Consider the following 14264-nt stretch of genomic DNA (forward strand, 5'->3'; position numbering starts at 1 on the left):
ATCCGGCAAATTATGTCACTAACTCCATTTATGTCCAGCGCGGCTCTTTTACATCCATTCAAAGTGACATAATTTGCTAGATGACACAAAATGACTGTCATAAGCATTCATTAATTCTCATGGCAGTGTCATGTCATAATTATGGTCACTGGTCACGCCACTGTCAAATAAAGATTTAATAAATGCCATAACTACCAATTCATGAAACAACTGGGACAGTAACTGAAGAAATTAGCATAGAACATGAATTTTGATTAATTGCATCTGTAGCGCTACAATGCATGCTAAGAGGCATGTTGGACGACAACAGTGTTGACAGCAGGTGGCAGCATAGGTTGACTGTCTCCCCTAGGGGAGCAGTGATGGCCAAATTAAGCTTTGCAGCCAATTGGTTCAAAGGTTCATGGTGGTTCATTAGCTTTTATGACAGTCTTATGATGCCGCTGTCAAAGTGTTTTCGGTTAATATCTTTTGGTGTAACTATCCCATAATACAGTGAGGACAGCTGCGGCTTATGGTCCAGCTTATCTATGAACAAATGCCGTTTTTGTGTCAAATTTGGTGGGTAGCGGCTTATAGTCAGGTGCGCCTCTTACTCCGAAAATTACGGTGATCTATAAGTGTATACAAAATTAACTCAATATAACAAATAATACAGGCTTTGAAGCTTTTAATCTGTTCCAGATATGTAAAAAAAAAAATCATGATAAACACAAAGCACATCAACATATCTTTACCACAAGGATCAAGACATTAATATATCTTTACACAGAAACATATATTCATACAAACGTATTTACATATACACGTATTCCTGTCCATCTCATATATACACATGTTGAAGCGTATGCATACAACCAATTTTTTATATTTTTATTTCTCTAAAAATGAGTCACAAGGGCTATGTCAAATTTAGAGTTGGCCAAAAATAGGGACATAGTTAATTTATTTAAACTACATTGTTCTGAAAAGCTTTAAGGAGTTTCTTCATATCCAGTGAGTCTACAGTATTTAAAGCATTCACTACGTTGACTTTTTTATTTTTATTGATACAAATGCAATAAAACAAGGTGGAAAAGCGCTATATACAGTAAGTATAACACCATTTACTACGCCACCTTTGATGATCACCCTGATGCATTTTGTCCCCCTGCAAATCTTGTAAAATACCAAAATTGCATGCGGTGGCTGTACCGTATTTTCGCGACCATAAGGCGCACCATATTAAAAGGCGCAGGCTCATTTTCGGCTCATATTTTTGTATTTAACACACACACAAGGCGCACCGCATTATTGGGCGCATGAAAAACATCTGCTAGCATGCTCGCTAGCATGTGTGCTAGTGCTGAGTTCAATTGTACTTTATTAAAGAATTTAACAAAGTACTCATATCAATCTTAATCAATCCATAAATCCATCAAAGTTTTCATCTTCTGAATCCGAAGTGAACAGCTGGGCTAGGTCTCCATCAAACACGGCAGGTTCCCTTTCGTCATTGTCAAAGTCAGTCTCTTTGCAGTTCATCTCCTCCTCCTCAGAAATGATGCCGGGTTTGGTGAAAGCCCGATCAGCAGTGCAAGCAGACACCTTAGCCCAAGCATCCACAATCCATTCGCCAATTGTGGCGCAACTCGCCCGGCGTTGCCTCCCAGTCTTTGTAAAGCTGTGTTCACCATTCGTCATCCATTGCTCTCACGCCACTCGCAACTTGACTTTGAACACCGATATCCAGCTTTTCTTTAGGCAGCGTCTTCCTCTCAAAAATCACCATAGGTGGCAGTTTCTTTTTGTTTGGCATAGGTGATAGCCTTGAGTTTGAACTGCTTCGTAAGCGTGTCTCTTCGCAGTAGATGCCATTTTCGAGGGTCCATCACTAAAACAATGTTGTTTAGCCTAACGCACACAATCGAACGTTACAGCTAATATGGACACGCACCCTATCACATGCAAACTTCTCCCTTTAAGGTTCTCATGCGGCTCTCACTTGCATCCATCTGCCTTTTCAAAAGTTGCTCAGTCAGACAGACACAATTTGTATTCAGTCCCCACAATGGGCGCACTGTCCATCTTAGAGAAAGTTTTATACTTTTAGCTTATGGGCGTGAAAATGCAGTATATATAATCAGTGCTGTTATGTGTCAGTTCTGAAGGAACCAATTGCTCTTCGTCATTTCTTTTATTCATGGTGATTCATATTTTTTAAAGTCTTGTGCTACAAATTTGGTGATAAATATAATTGGTATGTGTCTGCCAAATGATAGCCTCTCTCAATCTGTCTGGCTCTCTCTATGCTTTTTCTGTAATTTACATTGCAGGCTGAGTGAAGAACAGATTGCCACAGTGTGTGAAGCAGTCTTGCAAGCCCTGGCCTACCTCCACTCGCAAGGAGTCATTCATAGAGACATCAAGAGTGACTCAATACTACTCACGTTAGACGGAAGAGTATGCCATCTTAATGCTTTGTTTTTGTTTCTCTCACATATGTCATTTTACTTCTGTAATTCTCCCCTCTTTCCTTCCTCAGGTCAAACTGTCCGACTTTGGCTTTTGTGCTCAGATCAGTAAGGACATCCCCAAGAGAAAGTCCCTGGTTGGGACTCCTTATTGGATGGCTCCAGAAGTCATTTCCAAATCGCCATATGGCACTGAGGTGAGGAGGCGTGTGACTCATCCCAAAACATATCTTTGTTGCACAGCCAACATTTACAATCTGGGCTGTGCGTGCCGTGTTGCACCAGGTGGATGTCTGGTCCATGGGTGTCATGGTAGTGGAGATGGTGGATGGAGAGCCACCATACTTCAGTGAAACCCCAGTGGCAGCTATGAAGAGACTGAGAGATGAGTCAGCTCCTACCGTGAGAAATGTCAACCAGGTATGTACATACACAGTACCAGTGTTGTTAATAACGGCGTTACAATATAACGGCGTTACTAACGGCGTTATTTTTTTCAGTAATGAGTAATCTAATTAATTACTTTTCTCATCTTGGCAGCACCGTTACCGTTACTGAGGCGGGAAAGGCGTGCGTTACTATGCGTTACTAAGTTGGTTGAATAAAAAAAGTCTGAGAGAGATGGACTCACGGAGACGAGAGAGCAGAGCAGGAGTGGGGAGGACGCCGTTGCAAACGCGATGCTAGGTGGCTCCAATCGGTCTTTGTCAGTCACGTGCCCAAACTAGCGGACACGCCTCCAAGCGCCATTTTGAGTGTACCACGGATGTAAACAAACCAGAACAGGAGTAGCTCCGACGCCACATAACTGCTTCCAACTTCATCGCTGGATATAAAATAAACTCCCTCGTTTACCTGAGTGTAGCCATAGCCTACAAACTACGCCCACATGATACGGTAGATATCACATATTATAGAACTAGATGCAAATGACAGACACGGCTGCATTGGCAACATGTTTTAAGGACTACATGCGTTAGTAAACAGCCGCCATCTTAAAGCAGTAAACCTCGCAGGAAGGCTCTGATGTAAAGATCCTTCCTCGCGAACCTAAGTAACTTTTTAAAAATTTTATTTTAAAATGCTCCTAAATTGGCAAAATCTTGACTTAAATCTATCTTTAAATATGAAAACTTGAAATTTACACATGTTGAAAGTTGACAGAAGGGAACTAATCAATAACGGGAGCAATTTTAACAACTTTCACAGTTGATTCACAACTTTAAATGACTTCCACACATAGCAAAGGTTACTATCTAGTTATCGCAAGACCCTTGTGTCTAGTTAAGTGGAGGGTAAAGAATTGGGCTAGGGCCAATTGTTCCCAAAACCCTTCAAACTTCACATTGTGTGACCTTTTTTTTTTTTTTTTCTTTTGAGAAAAAAAACCCATGAAAATTATCACTAGTTACTTTGGCAAGTAACTAATTACTCTTACATTCAGGTAACTGAGTCACTAACGCAATTACTTTTTGGGACAAGTAATTTGTAACTGTAATTAATTACTTTTTGAAAGTAAAATTAACAACACTGTACAGTACACACCCATGCATACAGGATCTATGTGTTGACAATACTCTCTTTAAAAAGGACATATTTAGTTTATTTTGCCCCTACAATTTAAAACTCTTCTAAAACATTTTAATAACTTTTTTTGTCACCTGCTTTTCTCAAAATGCATCTACAGTACTTGACAATACCTCAACATACGAAATTAATTAGTTACGGAGTAGCATTCGTATCATGATTTTTTTTTGTATAATGCATCGTGTTTTACAGTTAAAACACCAAATTCGTTCCAAACCATAATTTTTTACACCAGGCGCGTCTGCGGCTTGTCAGTGTGGCCAAAGCCTCAACGCACCACTGATGTTCACCCCCAATTTCAACAAGAAGCAGTGTTGTTAATCTGTCCATTAATTAAAAAGTAATTAATTACAGTTACAAATTACTTCTCCCAAAAAGTAATTAAAGTTAGTAACTGTGTTAACCTGAATGTAAGAGTAATTAGTTACTTAGCCAAGTAACAGTTGTTACTTTTCAAGTTTTTTTTTTTTTTTAATACATTCCAAAAAAAAAAAAAAAAAAAAAAAAAAAGAGATAGGTCACACGATGTGAAGTTTTTGGGACAGTTGGCCCTAGTCCAATTCTTTACCCTAAACCTAACTAGACACAGGGGTATTGCGGGTATAGGGATTACTAGATAGTAACTTTTGCTATTTTTGGAAGTCATATAATGTTGTGAATCGACCGTTTAAGTTGTTAAAATTGCTCCCGTTATTGCATTAGTTCCCTTCTGTCTACTTTCGACATGTGAAAGTTTTTAAACGGTTTCATTATTTAAAGATAGAGTCAAGTCAAAATTTTGCCGATTTAGGGGTATTTTAGATAAAAAGGGAAGGCTCTCTGCAACAGAGCCTTCCTGAGAAGTCTACTGCTTTAATATGGCGGCTGTTTACTAATGCCGGCGAGTCTATTATTTTGCATCTAGTTCTATATACAGTATACAGTGCCCTCCATAATTATTGGCACCCCTGAAAAAGATGTGTTTTTATAGGGCTGTCAAAATTATCGCGTTAACGGGCGGTAATTAATTTTTAAAATTAATCACGTTAAAATATTTGACGCAATTAACGCACATGCCCCGCTCAGACAGATTTAAATGACAGTACAGTGAAAAGCCCACTTGTTAATTGTGTTTTATGGAGTTTTGCCGCCCTCTGCTGGCGCTTGGGTGTGACTGATTTTATAGGCTTCAGCACCCATGAGCATTGTGTAAGTAATTATTGACATCAACAATGGCGGGCTACTAGTTCATCTTTTGATTGAAAATTTTACAAATTTTATTAAAACGAAAACATTAAGAGGGGTTTAAATATAAATTTTTTATAACTTGTACTAACATTTATCTTTTAAGAACTACAAGTCTTTCTATCCATGGATCGCTTTAACAGAATGTTAATAATGTTAATGCCATCTTGTTGATTTATTGTTATAATAAACAAATACAGTCCTTATGTACCGTATGTTGAATGTATATATCCATCTTGTGTCTTATCTTTCCATTCCAACAATAATTTACAGAAAAATATGGTATAGTTTATAGATGGTTTGAATTGCGATTAATTGCGATTAAATACGATTAATTAATTTTTAAGCTGTAATTAACTCGATTAAAAATTTTAATCGTTTGACAGCCCTAGTTTTTTAGCTTCCAATATATATATATATTTTTTAATTCAAATAATAGGGGACCTTAATGGAAAAAAAGAGAAAAATCCAACCTTCAATACAAATGCATTCATTCAGTGGGGAATAAATCCCACATAAAGAAAAAATCTCAATCTTGGTCTCACACAAAAATACACAGATGAGACCAAGATTGAGCCTTTTGGCAACAAACACTCTAAGTGGGTCTGGCGTGCCACGAAAGATGCACATGCTGAAAAGCACCTCATACCCACTGTGAAGTATGGGGGTGGGTCAGTGATGCTGTGGGGCTGTTTCGCTTCCAAAGGCCCTGGGAACCTTGTAAGGGTGCATGGCATCATGAATGCTTTGAAATACCAGGACATTTTAAATCAAAATCTGTTGCCCTCTGCCCGAAAGCTGAAGATGGGTCGTCACTGGGTCTTTCAGCAAGACAATGACCCTAAACGTATGGCCAAATCTACACAAAAATGGTTCACGAGACACAAAATCAAGCTCTTCCCATGGCCATTTTATTCCCCAGACCTTGTTTTGTTGGCAAAAGGGGGTTGTACAAAGTATTAACACCAGGGGTGCTAATGATTGTGACACACATTATTTGATGTCAAATAATTTTTTCTCTATGTGGGATTTTTTCCCCCACTGAATGAATGCACTTGTATTGAAGGTTGGATTTTTCTCCTTTTTTCCATTAAGGTCCCATATTATTTGAAAAAATAAAATAAAATTATAAGTAGGGCTGTCAAAATTATCGCGTTAACGCGCGGTAATTAATTTTTTAAATTAATCACGTTAAAATATTTGACGCAATTAACGCACATGTCCCGCTCAGAAAGTATTCTGCCTTTTGGTAAGTTTTACAGCAAGGCTTTTTGTGCTGTCCAACAGCGAACTCTTGTGGTGGCTTGGCGACATGGTTTATTATTTTCTTGCCAGTTCATTATGGCTGCACGACGTCTCGGGCTGATAATGTTGTGCTTATATGATCCTTGGACAAGATTTGTCCGTAAGTATGGTTGTTGTAAAGAATGTACATATTATGTTAGTAAGCAAAATGTTCTATTTTTTGTATGAGACGCTTTTTGTTTATGTTTAGTGAACCTGTATAGCGTGCTAAGCTAACGTTGTTGCTAATGCAATGCTTGTGTACTTTTATTTTGTAGTTTTACAACGGTCTAAAGAGGACAATGGTTTGAGGACATTTTATTAATAAATCAGATGAAAAAGGAAGAAGTCTAATTATTAAGGCGTCGTTCACTAGCTGTCTAGCTTTGGAAAAAGTAGACGCTTCGGAGTGAGGACAGCATAGACAGATTTAAATGACAGTAGAGTGAAATGCCCACTACAGTCCTTATGTACCGTATGTTGAATGTATATATCCATCTTGTGTCTTATCTTTCCATTCCAACAATTTATTTTACAGAATATATATATAAATTACAGAAAAATATGGCATATTTTACAGGTGGTTTGAATTGCGATTAATTACGATTAATTAATTTTTAAGCTGCAATTAACTCGATTAAAAATTTTAATCGTTTGACAGCCCTAATTATAAGCTAAAAAACACTTTTTCAGGGGTGCCAATAATTATGGAGGGCACTGTATGTGATATCTACCATAGCATCATGTGGGTGGGCATAGTTTGTAGGCTATCGGCTTGAGTCAGGTATTATTGGAGCCACCTAGCATCGCGTTTGCAACAGCGTCACAACTCCCTTCCCTCCTCCCAACTCCCACTCTGCTCTCTCCGTGAGTGAGTCCGTGTCAGTTAGACTTTTCTCTCGTCATTCAACCAACGTAGTAATGCATCGTAACGCACTCCTTTATAGCCTCAGTAATGGTAACGGTGTTGCAAAGATGAGAAAAGTAATTAATTAGATTACTCACTACTGAAGAAAATAACACCGTTACTATTGCTGTTATACTCTAACGTCGTTATACTCTAACGCCGTTATTAACAACACTGGTTTTAAGAGCAGAACATCGGTTCACGCGATGATTGCAAGATCGCGCGAGAGTCAGAGAATAGCAATTATTTAAAGGTAACAATACAACAACCATTTGACTTTCAGACCCTGCGTATTGGTCAGCTTTCTTCGTGAAAGAAACAAGAAAAAAGAAGTCCTGTGCTAAAGGGAAAAGTAATTGCAATGACAAAAAGGTTTGAGCTAAGGCTGTCAAACGATTAACATTTTTAGTCGAGTTAATCTCAGTTTGAAGAATAATAATTCGTAATTAATCGCAATTCAAACCATCTCTAAAATATGTCATATTTTTCAGCTTCTTGGACGTGTCTGAAACGCATCCGCACTGCACCTAGTGTGCACTCGCTGCTTAACTTTAACGGCCGCGTTTCACTGCGTTGACACATCAGCATTGCCGACGTGCAACAGATGCGCCTGATGTATTACCAGAGTCAAACCCCACATTAAATTTGCTGTCATGGCCTCTGATTGCCTGTCATTATTACTAATGCTTTGTCGCTGCCTAGTGGTGCTTAAGTTCAACTACTTTGTTAGCTTTCAGCTTATTCTGCAGACGTTATCGCATGATTAGTTAGGCTCACAGCAACACGGAGCGCTAAAAGATGAGCTACCTTCGGCAGCCATTACTTGCTATTTCAGCTTGCTGTTTGGGCCTTGTAAGTTACATTTTTCTTTTCTTTCAGATACATGAGCATTATATGTGTAGCACATTGTGGTGTGTGTATTTTTGTTCATTTACGATTATAGTCAAACGTAGTTACATTACTGCATTGCTACAAGGGGGAAGTTATTGGCTCCCCTGGATTTTTTCCAGAAAATACACAATTTCTTCCAGAGATTAACGCAATTACAAATGTTTTCAGGATGAATGTGTTAATTTTTTGGATTAGCATTGGAAAAACACAAAAAAGCTGAAGAGAGAAACATTTTGATAGTGTCCATATTTCATGACTCCTTGCACACTGTCAAGGTACCCAGTGCCAGAGGCAGCAAAACTACCCCAAAACATCATTGGACCTCCACCATGTTTGACTATTGGCACTGTGTTCTTTTCTTTGTAGGCCTCATTCTTTTTTATGGCACTGAGTGCCTTGACAGTGTGCAAGGAGTCATGAAATCTGGAGACTATCAAAATATTTTGGGCCGGAACATGGGTGCAGTGTCAGAAAACTGAGTCTGCTTCAGAGGTCATGGGTGTTCCAACAGGACAATGACCCAAAACATACCTCAAATAGCACCAAGAAATGGTTGGAGACAAAGCACTGGAGAATTCTAAGATGGTCATCGATGAGTCCGGATCTAAATCATATTGAAAACTATGGAGAGATCTCAAAATTGCTGTTGCAAGACGGCGCCTTTCAAATCTGAGAGACCTGGAACAGTTCGCGAAAGGAGTGGTCCAAAATTCCATCTGAGAGGTGCACGAAATTATTGATGGTTATACAAAGCGATTGCTTTCTGTTATTTCTTCCAAACAATGTGCAACCAAATATTGAGGTGAGGGTGCCAACAATTTTGTCCAGCCTATTTTTTGAGTTTTTTTCTAAAATTGTGTCAATTTTGATTTTCTTCCTCAGCTGTTTTGTGTTTTTCCAATGTACGTCCAAGAAAGAAACACATTCATATTGAAAATAATTATAATTGCATTAATTTCTCTGAGAAATGCTGTATTTTCTGGAAAAATTCCAGGAGTGTCAGTAATTTCGTCCATGACTGTATTACAGTATGTATTATCATTCGTATGATGAATAATTTTTCATAACATGAAGCCGAAAAAGCTTTGGAAAACCGTTTTGGAAAATGAATTTTTCATGTACCGAAGCTTTCGTATCTTGAGGTACCACTTTATACGGAACTGGCATAGCTAGAGCACAGAGATTTTAAAAAAATGTTTTCCTTCGCTCTCTGCTGCAGGTGTCTCCAGTTCTTAAGGACTTTCTGGACCGTATGCTAACACGGGACCCCTTGGAGCGGGCCAGTGCCACTGACCTGCTGGAGCACCCTTTCTTGCTGCAGAGCGGTTCACCTCAGTGCCTGGTCCCTCTAGTGGAGCAGTACCGCAAGCGCATGTCCCGCTGCTGACCCTGTAGTGCGGCCGAGTTCCCAACACCTACATAAAGTCCAATCGTGTCTCTTCTGCGGACCGAGCGGTTCAGTTCCTCTCACGCCTATCCGATACGGGCTCCAACGAAGTGGCTCGTTGCCACGAGAGCGACAATGGCGAGGACGGCGAATTGGGTTGCAAGACACCACGTGGTTGTTTGACCGCGTAAAGAAGCACTTTAGGAGCGAGTTCAAGGCAGCATGCAGTCACTAATTCCTAACTCAGTCACAACACTGATTGGTTTCCTGCGACATTCTGTGTGCTTAAACACAGGCAAGATGGTGCATATCAAATCAACGTTCCACATACTGTAACTATCTAAATGTCACATGCTACTAAGGACAAGCTCTTTATATTTTTATAGTGGCATTATTTGTGACAGAGTAAAGCCGTTAAGAGCTGTTTTCCAATTGGATGGATGTTACCTCCGTACAGTCACGGTGATGTTTTCCGAGTTTCAGCAAACAATGACAAGAGACTCTTTGCATGTCCAAATAGAGGCACACCTGTGCTGAAGTGAATGCTTGTACCAAACGTGAAAGAGCATCCTGTGTTATTAGCATCACAAGTGGTTAGATGAAAGCCATGCTGCTATTGTGGGCTCACTGGAAAATCTCAATTTATTTCCAACAGGTGTTTTGTGGGTTGTTTGTATGATGTGAATTTACAAATAGGTTTCCATCGCTAACTATGGACCTAAACATAAGCAGATAAATGCATAATGTACATAAAATACTGACTATTAGGTCCTTACTACTGCTCATCTACCACAGCAAAATATGTTAAAGTAATTCTACTTTCTTTACAGAAATGTGTGTGTATAGCTGTGTGTGCATGTGTGTCTGTGAGTACATGGATGTACGGGTGAGGGCATCTCAGTGAAAAAATAAACCCCTTTGTATTGTAACAGACTTTTTAGGGGGGGATTAAATGCAACTTGTTTGTTTTTCCTCAAGATGTTTGATTTTTCTAGTAGAAGCACACACGCTTGGCATGTGATGCTGCAAGACGTCCACCTGCTGAGAAACACTTTGCACATAAACCAGTCTTTGACTCATGTATTTCTATGTGTGCGAATCATGGATGAAAAAGAGAATTACACTTGATTTTAATTTTGTACAAACCAAATAAATGGTGCATATGGACCATCAGTGATTCATCGCTCATTCACACACGCAGTAATGACAGGGATGTTGAACGGGCTGGTGTTTATTCAGCGTGAATCATACAGCACACTGTCACTGAATACAATTAGGCAAAAATCCAGATCTTAAAAATACAGAAGCAATATCAAATCGTTTTTCTTTACAATACAGTATAAGTAATCATTGTACTTGTGTCCTCATGATACAGTGAAAATTCCTAATCTCCTTTAAGTATACAATCACTGTTCAGAACATTAGGTGTACAGTGGACTATTCGCTGAATATTGAATATCCGCAAATAATTGGCAGGCATTAAAAACATTGAAAAATGTGTCTGTTTTTTCCTGATCCACAAAATTCTTAAATTAAGTGGTGATAAGGTGCCGCTAACAGTTTTAATGGCTTTGTTTTGCCAAAACGAAAAAAAAACAAAAAACTTTTTTTCTTCTTAAAATGTAGAGAAAAAATAAATATATGGCTTTGTTCAATGGCTTTGTGTTGCCAAAAAGAAAAAAAAAACACTTTTTTTCTTTTTAAATATACATATCGAATGACTACCAAATTCCACTGTACTTACAAATTCTAACTGAAGTATTCATGTACAAAACTAGCATTGAGCTGCAATGCTTTCTATGTAAAATGTTCCATATTTATTACTTTTGTAATCAATCAAGGTAAAAAAAGAAAAAACAAATTCCCTGATACTCTCAATCACTTTGAACATTACTTTCATCCTTGGCATGACATTATACAATTTTCTCTTCATCTAATTTTAGCTTGTTCAGGTTAACCTATAAAGATAGCTGGTGATTGTACATACTTTATAAACCAAGTACCTAAAATAAAACAAGTAATCAGGATGTAAGCATTACACTTGTCGCATACAGAATTCATCAGCAAAAAAAAAAAACACGCAGCATTGCAAGTGTAAATGTGTTACGAATGGTCACTTCTACATTTGAACTGCTTTCTGTCCTCTTAATCAAGGGTTGGCTGAGACGAGGAGCTTTCAAACTCACATTTCACTCCGCTGATGCTGTCCACGCTTGGCTGACTGTTGACCTGCTGGTGTGTGTGGGACAGAGGGAATGTCTCAGAGCGTGACATCCGTCCTCTTCCGTTTGCGGAGCTTGAGGAACAGTCTTTGACCATCCTCATGAACTCAGGTGCAGTGAATCGACGGAACAGCCTCGTTCCGAGGCCCACGAAGCCCGGGGCACGGCTGGGCATCTTCCCCGCCTCTGTCTCCCCTCGGCTGAAGAGTATTTTGTTGTGTCTACCGCCATGGGCAAAACTTCCTCTCTTCTGCAGCTCGTCTGCCTTTGACCTCTCCTCGAGACACTTGATGCCTGCAGGAGCTTTTGGAGGTGAGACTGTTTTTTCACCATCATTTGACAGGACCCGGGAGTTCCCTTGGCACTCCAGGAGACATCGGTCATCCTGTAGAGAGGCTCTCTTGCACTTGCTGGCCGACAAGGTCAAATCGTGCACTTCACCCTGGTAGGACTGCTTTCTGATGCTCAAAAGCTCCTGGTTGAAAGACTTTGATTTCCCGCAGGGAGGAAACCTTTGTCGGGTTTGCTCTTGGGTTCCACTTTCTTCTTTGACATCTTTCGGGTTTGTCTCAGATGGCGAGGTGAGCATTCTCGTCCCTCTCAGATCGCCGAGCTGGCAGTTTTGGAGTTGTTTGGTTGTGAAGAAAACACTCTGATCCCCTTCAGTTTGGCTTTTTTGAGGTGGCAGAGACCACTTGTTGCGATTGTTCTGTTCAAGACTCTGGTTCCTAGGACATGTGAATCGGTTCCACAGTCCGTTGCCATCTCCGGTCTTTACCTGCCTCTGAAATAGTCCCGGTAGTTGGTCTTCTTTCCTGCTGGAGAACCTTTCCAGGACATGCCTGGGGAGTCTGTTGGGCAGCTCTCCATCTCCAACACTTCCTGGATCAGGAAGCGAATCCTCAGCGCCCACACTCCGTCTGTACTGAAAGTTAAGAATCTGCACACATTGGTTGTGTCCAAAGAAGTCGGCCACCTCGATGGCCGTGTGTCCGGCATTATTTATTCTATCCAGTCTCATTCCGAGTCTTTTGAAAGCCCTGACAAGAAATTCAAGCACTTGGCTGTGCCCGGAAAAGGCAGCATACATTAGGGCACTATTTCCCCACACATCAGAGATGTCTGGATCAGCATTGAACTGCACGAGAATCTTTACCACGTCCAAGTGACCTAACTCACAGGCGTGACTCAGAGCTGTGCGACCGTCTTCGTCCTGGCAGTTGACATCGGCCCCCTTCTCCAGTAGGAGCCGGGTGAATTTGGCTCGAGTTCCGGCTTCTTGTAGGCACACGGCATAAATTAGAGGGGTGCGGCTGTTTTCTGTCTTTGAGTTGATAATTCGTCCGTCCAGGGCGTCCAATATGAAGCGCGCGAGGTGAACTTTTCCACCGTGCATGGCGTCGAGGAAGGTCTTGGTGCCGGAACCTTGACGTAGATCTTTCGGTCGCATCATTGTGCAACACCTGCTTAGGGAGCGCGGAAGGAAAGATCAACTGGGAGTGCACGCAAGTTCTCCAAATCTCTCCTTGGATAGTGAGAGTGCTGTCTCAAGCTTAAGACTCGGCAAAGGGCCGTCTGTGTTTTTATACCTCCCTCTCCACAAATGCCCTCCCCACGTTGCCAGGGAAACAAACGTCTGAGGACCATTATGTGGTGGCAGCATCCATTCAGCCCGAGCACTCTCTGCCTGGAGAGAAATATGTGCACTTTGAAAAGAATAATAACTCAAGGAGGATAAAAGGATTGTTTTTAATGTGGGGTTAAAAATAATGGATCATTTCTTCTTGTTTGCAATGCAAATTAAATTAATTACACAGCCACAGTATGATGCATCTCTAAGATAAGTTAGAGGGAAGATGAAAGTCAAACGTCAAGAGTTCTTTTAGATGGATGACAAAAGTGTTCTTCTTACTACCAGTTTTCCTGTAATATGTGTGAGAGCTTCTACTGATGCATAATTCTTTCTTAACTTTCCAGGTTTGATTATAATGTGATTTCCTGGGTGGTTATATTTATGGTCAACAAAACCACATATCCACAAGTTTGTGATATGACCCTTAAATACAGAATACATTTGCCAAGCTGATATACAATTGATCTCATTCAAGTCATTACCAACTTTAAAGGATACTAATTCAAAATAATTTAAACCTTAAAAATGCCAATTAAAGAGGAATTATGGAATTTTTCTTTTTTTTTGTTTTTTTTGGATTACGTCCTTCAAAGGGTGTCTTGCTGTACAAATGCATTCTTGAAATCTGCTGATGGTGAAAAAAAAAATTTAAAGTGTGGACATAAGCAAGTGACAG

The 14264-nt window shown here is 39.9% G+C and overlaps 2 protein-coding genes across 3 annotated transcripts in view; one reads left to right on the top strand and one right to left on the bottom strand.

Moving 5' to 3' along the window:
• LOC130931117 (serine/threonine-protein kinase PAK 6) overlaps positions 1 to 10936 on the top strand; it is a 50047-nt gene extending 39111 nt beyond the window's left edge. For both annotated transcript variants that reach the window (XM_057859630.1, XM_057859628.1), the window contains exons 6-9: positions 2316 to 2442; positions 2525 to 2650; positions 2739 to 2873; positions 9566 to 10936. In XM_057859630.1, coding sequence (XP_057715613.1) covers positions 2316 to 2442; positions 2525 to 2650; positions 2739 to 2873; positions 9566 to 9733 — 556 coding nt within the window. In that variant the 3' untranslated portion in view covers positions 9734 to 10936. The remainder of the gene's footprint in view (positions 1 to 2315; positions 2443 to 2524; positions 2651 to 2738; positions 2874 to 9565) is intronic.
• A 10-nt stretch (positions 10937 to 10946) lies between these two features.
• Positions 10947 to 13494, bottom strand: LOC130931119 (ankyrin repeat domain-containing protein 50). The gene has a single exon (XM_057859631.1). It carries the CDS (start codon positions 13406 to 13408, stop codon positions 11879 to 11881), a length of 1530 nt encoding a protein of 509 aa, XP_057715614.1. The 5' UTR covers positions 13409 to 13494; the 3' UTR covers positions 10947 to 11878.
• Between the last annotated feature and the right edge of the window lie 770 nt (positions 13495 to 14264).

Source organism: Corythoichthys intestinalis, chromosome 15, assembly GCF_030265065.1.
Source record: "Corythoichthys intestinalis isolate RoL2023-P3 chromosome 15, ASM3026506v1, whole genome shotgun sequence".
NCBI lineage: Eukaryota > Metazoa > Chordata > Actinopteri > Syngnathiformes > Syngnathidae > Corythoichthys > Corythoichthys intestinalis.

Bases quoted from the DNA above. Each gene is read 5' to 3' on its own strand.
- LOC130931119 (XM_057859631.1), bottom strand. From the start codon at position 13,408: ATGATGCGACCGAAAGATCTACGTCAAGGTTCCGGCACCAAGACCTTC.